At 37.0% G+C, this 10592-nt stretch overlaps 3 protein-coding genes across 3 annotated transcripts; all 3 read left to right on the top strand.

The window, feature by feature from the left end:
• Positions 1-1416: 1416 nt before the first annotated feature.
• On the top strand, positions 1417-3711 carry LOC131064253 (replication protein A 70 kDa DNA-binding subunit A-like). The gene is made up of 3 exons (XM_059215597.1): positions 1417-1485; positions 1877-2154; positions 2256-3711. Exons 1-3 carry the CDS (start codon positions 1417-1419, stop codon positions 3709-3711), a joined length of 1803 nt encoding a protein of 600 aa, XP_059071580.1.
• A 3367-nt stretch (positions 3712-7078) lies between these two features.
• Positions 7079-8560, top strand: LOC131064254 (uncharacterized). The gene has a single exon (XM_059215596.1). It carries the CDS (start codon positions 7079-7081, stop codon positions 8558-8560), a length of 1482 nt encoding a protein of 493 aa, XP_059071579.1.
• Positions 8561-10129, top strand: LOC131064256 (ATP-dependent DNA helicase pfh1-like). The gene has a single exon (XM_057998352.2). It carries the CDS (start codon positions 8561-8563, stop codon positions 10127-10129), a length of 1569 nt encoding a protein of 522 aa, XP_057854335.2.
• The last annotated feature ends 463 nt before the right edge of the window (positions 10130-10592 follow it).

Genomic DNA, 10592 nt, shown 5'->3' with positions numbered 1-10592 from the left:
TACCCTCTTTTGTAAAGAATGTGCATAGAAGAATTGAGCTAGGAATGCATAGAAAGTGACAAAGATTTGCTTATAAACTGAGATAGGGATACAGTATGAAGCTGCGGACCTGGAATTAGCAGTAAAATGTCGATACGGCGCTGTCCTGCAAATTTGAGCAAAAGTTGTCGGGACGATGGCGCCCGAGCGCCACGGTCCTCCGAAAAATCTGCGAAACGAAGGGGGATCTGTTCGTCTCTGCACAAGGATTCCAGATCTTCAATTTCAGCCGCGTACCTGCAACCTACACACAGAAAAGCGAAGATGATTGGGGGGTTAGGGATTAGGGGTTTGCCTTTAGGTCAAACCCCGGTTTTGGAATTAACCAAGAAATGAGCAATGCTGTAAATGTAAATGTCTGTAATGTAAAACAAGTACTAATACCTTGTTGTAAGGATGTTTGTATCCTTATGTGCGAAGGTATAGATGTTGTATGTTGTATGTTGTAGTAGTATGTTGTAAGTGATCTCCTCTTCAATGGTTGAATCCTTGTCTTGAATGCAACACTTAGCCTTGAATGGAGACTTGAAATGATCAATTGCTTGAAAGAATGCTTGAATGCTTGAATGCTTGAGTATAGTTTCCACGCCTTTTCCCTCATGTGTGTCTCTCTTATCCAAATGAGAGAGGAAAATGTAGTTTATATACTTGCCATTTAGGGCTGATAGACTGATTTTCCCGACCTTAGGCTGACCAGGAAATTTAATTTCCAAATTTGCAAACATAAAGACCCGAGACCCCTTAGGAGACTGGGCCCAAAATAGACCCAGGGACCAGGGCGCTGGGCGCCATGGTCCTAGGGGACCAGGGCGCTGGGTGCCCTGGTCCTGAAGGACCAGGGCGCTGGGCGCTCTGGTCCCACCTCCCGGGACAGCAGGGTGCAAGGAGGTTCAGGCCAGGGTGCTTGAAAAATGCAGTTTTCAGTGTCATAATCAGGTTTCGGGGTCTCCATTCAGGTTGCGTGTTGCATCGCCATCGTGAAGACCGAAATGCAGTCGAAATTGCAAGTGTCACAATTTTAGGACGCTATAATATATATATATATATTATATGTATGTGTGCATCTATATTGATATGTATGTATTTTCAAAGGTTTCCACGTGCAATGTCTATATCCATTTTTTTACTTGTGGTTGTATATGTATGTACAAATGCTGTCTTCTACATCTATGCATTCGTGTGTGTTGCTGATCCAAATTGGTATAGCCAAAACTTCTATTGTGCTTTTTTTTTGGGTGTTGTCCTCTCTTGTCCTCAAGTGTAATATGAATTGTGCTTGTCATTAAAATATGATTGCTTATGTTTATTGTTGTGACATAGACTTTCTATTTCACCGTACAAAGCCCCATTCCTCATCTCTAGAGAATAGTGTCCACAATGTCATCCGCGACAGCCTCTCCTGATGCCTCAGAACAGCCTTCTGCAGAAACTTTGATGAGCTTATTCGTTCATATGTCTTCTCATATTCATCTTGACTACAATCATTATATCTCTATTTGTTCTTTTCTTTTGTGAAGCATTGTCATCCATCAATGTAAGTTCATATATCAACATATGTCACTGTTTCAAGTTTTTTTTTAAAAATCTGTTTATTTATTTATATATATATATAAATAAATTGATAGAGGTTCTTAGCATTGTCCTTGCACATTTGCATGAGTGAATACATCAATCTATAGTATGTCCATGCACACAAAACAACAACTATAAAGAAATGCACACATAGATAGTAATACAAATTGGAAGCTCCAAAAAAAAAAAAGGTTGTCGTATGCCTATGCATACGAATGTACATAACCTTGTGTATCTATTTGGTTTTCTTCTACTATCCTTGTAGGAAGTGCAACCACAACTACAATTGACCCTGCATGCAATCTTGTGCATCAACGCTGGGGATGATGTCCCCTCTCCAGTGCTTCAGCTTTTGTCTTTTGAAAAATTAACAGCCGAAGAAGATGACAGTGCTCGATATAGGGTTGTTTTGTCTGATGCCACGCACATGCAATTGGCGATCCTCCCGCCTAAGTACAGTGATTTGCTGCTTTCAGAGACATTAAAGATAGGCTCTATCCTATCACTGACAGCTTATGCTTGTAGAAATATTTGGAACTCAAGGTAGGGCCCTCTATGTGTTCTGATGCTTTCTCCTTGGCTTTTAAAATCTCCCTTTGCACACTATCCAGATTATTCAACCTCTTGCTTTCTTCGTTTTACAGGACTATACTAATATTCAGCCTTGCTGTCAAATTTACAAATTCTCCATTGCTTGGAAAACCTAGATATATGTTTAAAGAGCAAGAACAACAAATGTTGGGTCGGGACACACTTGCCACAACCAAACGTTCCCTTAAATTTGGAATATACCTCCCACCTGTGCAGTGCGAATCTTCTGTTAATATTAGCCCGATTAAAGCCTTGAACCCCTATCAAAATAATTGGATGATTAAGGGGCGTGTGACAAACAAGAGGAAGATGCATCAATATAGTACACCAAAGTCCATTGGACAAGTGTTTAATTTTGACATGATAGATGATGAAGGCATTGAAATTAGAATAACTTGCTTTGGTGATGTAGCAGAAATGCATTATCATAGGGTTGAAGCAGGAACATATTATACTGTATCAAAAGGTTGCATTAAAGAAGCTAACACAAAATGGAACAAGCTTAACAATCATCTTGAGATAACTTTGGACAACAATTCGGTATTGAAGCGTTGTGATGCTGTTGTTGATAACCAAGGAAATAATTCGCATTTCACACCGATTAATGAAATTACATACTGCACCAACAACATTTTAGTTGATGTTATTGGTATTGTAGTTGCTGTTGGGGAACCCTCATTGATTCGCAGAAAAGATGGCAGCGAAGTAACAAAGAGAATTGTCAAAATAAATGATATCTCAACTTTTACTATCGATGTTAACTTATGGGGAGCAACATGGCAAGGGGTGGGTGAAGATTTGAAGAACATGCATGCAACCCAAACAGTTGTTGTCCTTGCAGTCAGAAATGCCCGGGTTGGTTGTTTCAATGGAAAGGTTATTAACACAACCACTGCAACAACTCTAGCTATAAACCCTTCTATCCCTGAAACAGAGACACTTATATCAAGAGGAAAGATTCCAGATGACCTTTTAACACTGTCTTGTGTTGTTGGACAACTTAACTCACAATACAGCAGGATGACAATCACAGCTGTTTTAGAACGTACAAGTGTTCTCTCTGAAACAGTTGAAACTACTATCAGGGCTACTGTGAAAATCATTAAAACTGATTCTTTTTGCTATCCAGCCTGCCCTTTGAAAATTAATGGCAAAGAGTGTAAAAAGAAATGTGTCCAGCAAAATGATAATGTATGGTTTTGTTCAAGATGCCAAACTCATGTGCCAGAATGCAATTACAAATACTTATTGCAGATGAAGCTCCAAGATCATACAGGCACTCTTTGGGCTACTGCCTTTGATGAGGTTGGCACAAATTTGCTGCAAATATCTGCCAAGGACCTTTACATGCTGCAGTACGATTTAACTACAAAGAGAACACCTCAAACTATTATCAAGGGTGTCCTTTTATCTAGATTTGTTTTCACACTTTCTATTACAACAGGCATGTACAATTCAGAGCCCAGGCTCAAAGAAACAATTACCAAAGTCACGAATATCAATTTCTAGGCTGAATGTACTCTTCTGCTTGCAGAGATTGCTCGGATGAGCACAACTATAGTGTTCCTGACTAATTAGATAGTGATAGTTTTCATCGGCCTTTTAACCTTTATAAAATAGATAGCTTGTTAGTAGTTTTTATTGGTAATCAGCAAATAGAACTGAATTATTGATGGTTGCGTATATCACTACTATCTAAACTCATCTTTTTTTGGGTTGTCCGAAACTTTTGGTTTTCGACATTGGTTTCGATCTAATATTCTCCAATAGTTACTTCTACTTAAAGTTGTTTATGTTTGCTAGAATTATTCATCTTACCTAGTCAAACCAATTGTTGTTTTGTTCTACAATGCTTCCATGCTTCTAAAATATATCAAATACAGTTTTGCTTCTTTGCATCTTTTCTTTTATATCCTTTTGTGCCTTTTAATGTTATGCTGTTGTTGAACATCCATGTTTTCTAGATATTCTTGATTTGTATATCTGTATTTATACTATGCTGTAAAAACATAATAAGAAAGAAACCATACAGAATGGACATTCGTGCAAATATTGAAACAAAAACCAATAGCTTCAATCTATGTTGTTTTAACAAATTCCTTCGCCTCCAAATCATAATTTCTAAATTATGCTACTCCACCGCACTACATCTGTCCAATTGAAATTATAATCTGCAATGTCAATGACTTGTATGATGTTGTTTATGTTTACTGTTATTAAATATTCAAAGCATTTAGTTGACCTGTCTCTTTTTTTAATTGTACTATTTTCAATCCTTTTAGATATGTTCTAATGCTTGGTCCAACACACTTCTGCTTCTCATTATTGTTGAACTGTAAATTGAAATTACAATTTTGAGCATGCTTGCTAATTGACATACAGTTAAAACTTAGATTCGCCACCCTTTTCCTCTTTTGAAAACAACAACTTTCATATACTTTCTTTGTATTCATTAGGTTTACCAAATGTATGTTGCCTTATATGTTCTCTCAAGCATTTACTAGTATGCATAAACATTTACATCTCCATCTATGTATCGCGATATACAAAGATACATATAAATTGCTATATACATTTACAGATATTTCCATACACATACATGCATACATATGGTCCTGCACAGCTGCAAACTCGCATACATACAACCACATATGCACTTGTATACATGTACATGCAAAGGCAAACATTCACAACAGATATATATACACATGCACAACCTTATATATCTTGAAAGTTGTGTATCTACATATATAAGTAAATCTGTGTGTAACATATTTTTTATGTGCATGCATGTATCAATGCATAAATGATTATATGCATGGGTTTGTGCTCCTGTGTAGAAATACATACACATGTATGTGCATATCATAGAAATTGCTATATACATTTAAAAAAATGCATACACACACATGCATACATATAGTTTTAGATAGCTACAAACTTCCATGCATGGATAACATATGCATACATATGGTCCTGTCCAGCAACAAAATCCCATTCATACAACCACATATGCACATACATGCATGTACATAGAAAGGAAGGTAGTCACGGTGGATATATATGCACATGCTCAGTGTTCTATATCTTGAAAGTTGTGTGCCTACATATTGTAAGTAGACTTGTGACTATCCATATTCTTTTATGTGCATGCATGTATCAATACATGTATACTTATATGTATGGGTATGTTCTTAAATTTTGTGCAAAAGTATTTAACACATGCAATTCAAAGATTGCATCAAACACAAGTTTCAAACATTGTTTTTAATAGTTGTTTCTTACACAGTCAAAATCTAATATGCTTTGTTCATTTAAATTGTCTAAAATATTAATGTAGACCACAACCCAAGAATGCAATCTTAGGAAAGCGAAAAAGAGAGAACGAAATTGTCGCTATTATGCAGAACATAGAGAAGAAATCTCTAAAAAGCGTCGCCTGGAGCGAATGAACCACAAAATGCTTTTGCATGTGCCTGCACCATGCAAAACCCCACAGATGATAGATTCAGATTCACTTATTTTGGATCAGAACCTTCCTTTATCATGTGACCCAACCAACATTGTTTCGCAACAAATACAAGAACCTTCCTTGAGTAGTTGCAAACTACAACAAAAACATGCAGCACGAAACATGCAACCTCTATACCATCAGGCAATATTGCAGACTACAACAACACATCAATGCACAACAAATTGTTTCTCTTCTATAGAGTACATTCAAACATTACAATCCTTTCGTCATCGCATTGATTCATTGTCCATGCTTCAAACATGTAGTATTTGTAAGGAAAGATATATTGGAATGGTAATACGCAAGAACCAACAACATATTGTCTGTTCCAGATGCTTTTCTGAAAGTGGTGTTCATCGTTTCTCTTTGGCAAATAACTTGGACCCAGGTGAGCAACCTGCTGTGTTAAAAAAACTTACCCAAGTAGAGGAGATGCTTATAGCTAGGGTTGCTCCTGTTTTGCAAGTCAGACATGCAAGAGGTGGCCAATACAAATACACTGGTCACACTATAAGTTTTCCCCAAGATATTTCAGAAATTGCAAAGCTTTTGCCACGAAAACCAAAAGACCTTGAAGTTCTTATTGTCCAGCGAAGTAATATACAAGGCAAAAAATATGATTGTTATGTAAATAAATTCCATGTTATGGATGCATTGAGCTATAAAATTCAACATGACCAATACTATAATGATGTTGTCATAGACTTTGATGTTGTCAACTTGCTTCCTGATACTACAACAGATATATCAAATATTCTGCACTCTTTAGAAGAAGATACTGATGTGACAGCTATTCCACCAACAGAAGGCCTTCTTGACGATTGCAATGAATATGATGCAGAAAGTTCATCATCTTTTATTCCAAAACTGCCTGCTCCAACCCGTGAACTAGATACAATTAAGAGAACCTTGCAGTTAGATGCTAATATTGATAATAATGTCCCTTGGCCTGAAATAAACTTGTCTCCGGTAAATGAATATAATACGATAGGCTTGTTAAGCATGGCATTCCCAATGCTTTTCCCATCTGGAGTTGCACTTCCACTTCAGCCACGTATCAAACATGTTCATTTACATGAATATGCTCTCCACTTAATGAGATATGCTGATCAAAGATTTGGACAGCATGTCAGATTTCGATATTATATTTACAATCTAATTATGAGACAACGTGCGCAACAATCTGCAGCTATCTTCATTAGAACTAATTTGGGAGAGCCTGTCCCACCCACTATGCAAGCACTGCATGAACACTTGCAAAACATTCCTGATGATCAGTTGCCAAATCAATTGTTGCGATTTGGTGCAACACTTCGAGGCACTCGTGCATATTGGAGTAAATCTAGAAAATAGCTTACTGCAATGATCTTCCAATTGGGGACCCCAACATTGTTCTTTACATTGAGCTCGGCTGATACTAAATGGCCTGATTTACATAGGCTTTTCTCTGGAAATGATGGCCAAAACACACAGTTTACAAGAAAACAACTTATAGACCATGTGATCTGCAATCCACATATAACAGCATTGTACCTTCACAATAGATTTACCATATTTCGTGAAGAAGTTATTCAAAAGCTGTTCCAAGCAAAAGATCATTGGTATAGGTATGAATGGCAACATCGTGGCTCAGGGCATATTCATGGCTTCTTATGGCTCCCTGAAGCGCCAAATATGGAAACCATTGATTGGACAGATGATAATGAGGTCCAAATGGCAAAAGATTTCTTCGACAAATATGTTTTTGCTTGGAATCCTCGCAGCGCAGCAGACCGCATGAATGCAATGCACTACACTGCATTGGATGACCCATGTCTAGCTGATACAAAAAAAAAATTCTCCATAGACCCTGCATTGGATTATGATGCATTACTTAATACTTTACAGAGGCACACAAAATGCATAGAACATACATGCCTCAAGAAAAAAGGCCCCACACTTGAATGTCATTACAAAGCTCCATGGGTTCTACAAGAGATGTCTACATTGACAATTGACAATGACAACAACCCATGCTATAAACCTGCAAGGAATGATGATCGTTTGAATATTCATAATCCTTGGATGCTTTCACTATGGAGAGCTAATATTGATTGTCAACCAGTCACTTCAAAAAAAACTATCCTCCAATACATTTCAAAGTATGCTTCCAAATCAGAAAACAAATCGCAATCCTATATTGAAATGCTGAAAACAATAGTGAATACAACTAAATCTGAAGATAGCATCTTACTAACATATCAGAAATTTATGATGGGCATAGTAGCAGACCATGATATCAGTGCACAAGAAACTTGCCATATGTTACAGAAATTGCCTCTTGTAAGTTGTAGCCGACAATTTGTCTCTCTAAATGTTGGCAGAAAAATACTGCACCGTGTTATAAAATTGAATAATGGAACTGACCTTTCCACAACTTATATCCATGCTTATATGCAGCGCCCTTTTGAATTAAGTGCAACAAGTATGTTACAATCAGCACAAGGGTTCTCATATAATCCTCAACGCAAAAAAACAAAATGGCAAATCAGGGATAAAAAAGAAATTGTGACTGTATATCCTCAGTTTAGAGAACCTCCAGATGAAGATGCCGATGAGTTTGAGGTTTTCTGTTGGTCTGAACTGCTACTGTACAAACCGTTTCGTGACATCCCAACTGAGATAGGAACTTCAAAAGAACAAATTATAACAAATTGGAAAAACTTTAAAAAGACTAATTACAACCGTCTTCACAGCCAACAAATTATAGATGATTGCAACCCTCCAAATGAAGATGTCAGTGACAATAATGGTTCTCAAAATGAAGATGATACAAATTTATACGAATGGGAATTATTGTCATGAATGGGAGCTACAAATAACTTTGCCCAGAATGATCTACAAATGCTAGGCCGTCGTGATTACGATATTAACTACTTGTGGGGTGCAACTGTTATGGAGGATCAATTAGATTGTACTACTCTTCAATTCATAGCTGCAACCAAGCTACAATTCCAACACGCTAGCGTGCAAATCTCAACTCAGGACACACAAAAAATTGAGCTGTCGCCTAAACAAAAAGTTGCACTTGACATTGTTCTGCAACATCATAATAAACAATCTGCAACAACACCTCTACAAATGATTGTTCAAGGCACTGCAGGCACTGGTAAATCATTTTTAATAGACTGCATTAGGAAACAATTGAACATATCTACAACTGTGAAGCAAAACCCATTGCTTGTTTTGGCACCAACAGGTGTTGTTTCTTTTAATATACAAGCGACAACAATCCATGCAGGGTTACGCATACCTATAAGAGAAATGCATCCTTTGATAGGGCAGCCATTAATGACATTACAAGAACAATTGAAACATATTAAATATATCCTGATAGATGAAATGAGCTTTTTAGGCCCAAAATTACTACTAAAAATAGATAGTTGTTTGCGCCAAGCATTCCCTGACAGTCAACATGAAAGCTTTGGTGGGGTGTCCATCATTCTTGTAGGTGATCTTGCTCAGCTCCCCCCTGTAATGGATAAACCTATATATGCATCTCACTCTACAACCCTCAGTTTATGGCTCTCTTTTACTACTGTCGTAACATTGGACACTATTTTCCGGCAACAAGGTGCATCTATAAGACAACATCAATTCAAAATAGTCCTTCACAACATAAGAAATGCTCAAGCATTGCAACATGATTGGCAGTTTCTGATGTGCCAGACAAATGCAACATTAACTATTCAACAAAAGAAGGATTTCAACTCATCAATCCATTTATTTGCAACAAATGAATCTGCACGGTTGCATAACAGGAAAATGCTCAAAGAATTAAATTTGCCTATCGCTCTAAGTTTAGCTAAAGTTGGCAAGCAAACAAATACTGAATATGACAACAATGAACAACTTCCATTAGAAGTATTGCTTTCTATAAATCAGCAAGTGATGTTAATAGCTAACTTATGGATTGAAGTTGGCCTTGTCAATGGAGCTATTGGTCTCATCAAAAAAATTGTATATGAAAACAATACAAAGCCACCAGACTTGCCAAAATATGTGGTTGTGCAATTCAAGGATTATAATGGACCTCCATGGGATATAGCACATCCAAAAGACATACCCATTTTGCCAATAACACGAGGCAGGCGTACACAAGTACCTTTGACAATGTCCTGGGCCATCACTATTCACAAATCTCAAGGACTTACATTAGAAAAAGCTACAATAGACATAGGTAATACTGAAAAGCAAGGACTCACATTCACAGCTATTTCAAGAGTGAAGACAATTGATGGGATACGGATCGAACCACCATTCTCTTTTGAAAGGTATTCCAAACTGCAAAATAATGCTTATACAAGCATTAGAAAGAAAGAGGAAACTCATTTGCAGTTGCTCTCTGCACAAACAAATATCTATTCAACTTAAAATCCTCTGGTCCAGAACCATCTTTGTTACATTCCTCTGCTTTCAACCAGGTAATTACAGTTTTACATGGTCTTATCTCTTCAAAACATGTGCATTCTTAATCATCCCTGGTACTAATTCTTTTGACCTCACTGTTCATTTTAGATTGCATTCATTCTAAGACATCCTCCATGCTGCATTGAGCACTACACACAAGTGTTCGTATCTATACAGGCTGCAATGATTGTCTAAAGCTATATCAGGTATAACACAACTACAACACATTGCCTATTCACATCACTCACTGCTCCAACATAAACAACTATCTCAGGTATGATATGTAACTTTCATTGCTTCAAATATACTTTATTAACAAATTTTTATGCTCCAACATTACTTTATGTCACTTTTATCTAACTTGCCTCTTTCTAAGACAGTTACAATACATTGCCTGTCCACTTCACTTGTTGCCAATCAACCGTTC

This window comes from Cryptomeria japonica, chromosome 2 (genome assembly GCF_030272615.1).
Source record: "Cryptomeria japonica chromosome 2, Sugi_1.0, whole genome shotgun sequence".
Classification (NCBI taxonomy): Eukaryota; Viridiplantae; Streptophyta; class Pinopsida; order Cupressales; family Cupressaceae; genus Cryptomeria; species Cryptomeria japonica.
Note: the sequence above shows the minus strand (reverse complement) of the source record. Positions and strands in the feature narration are given on the sequence as shown.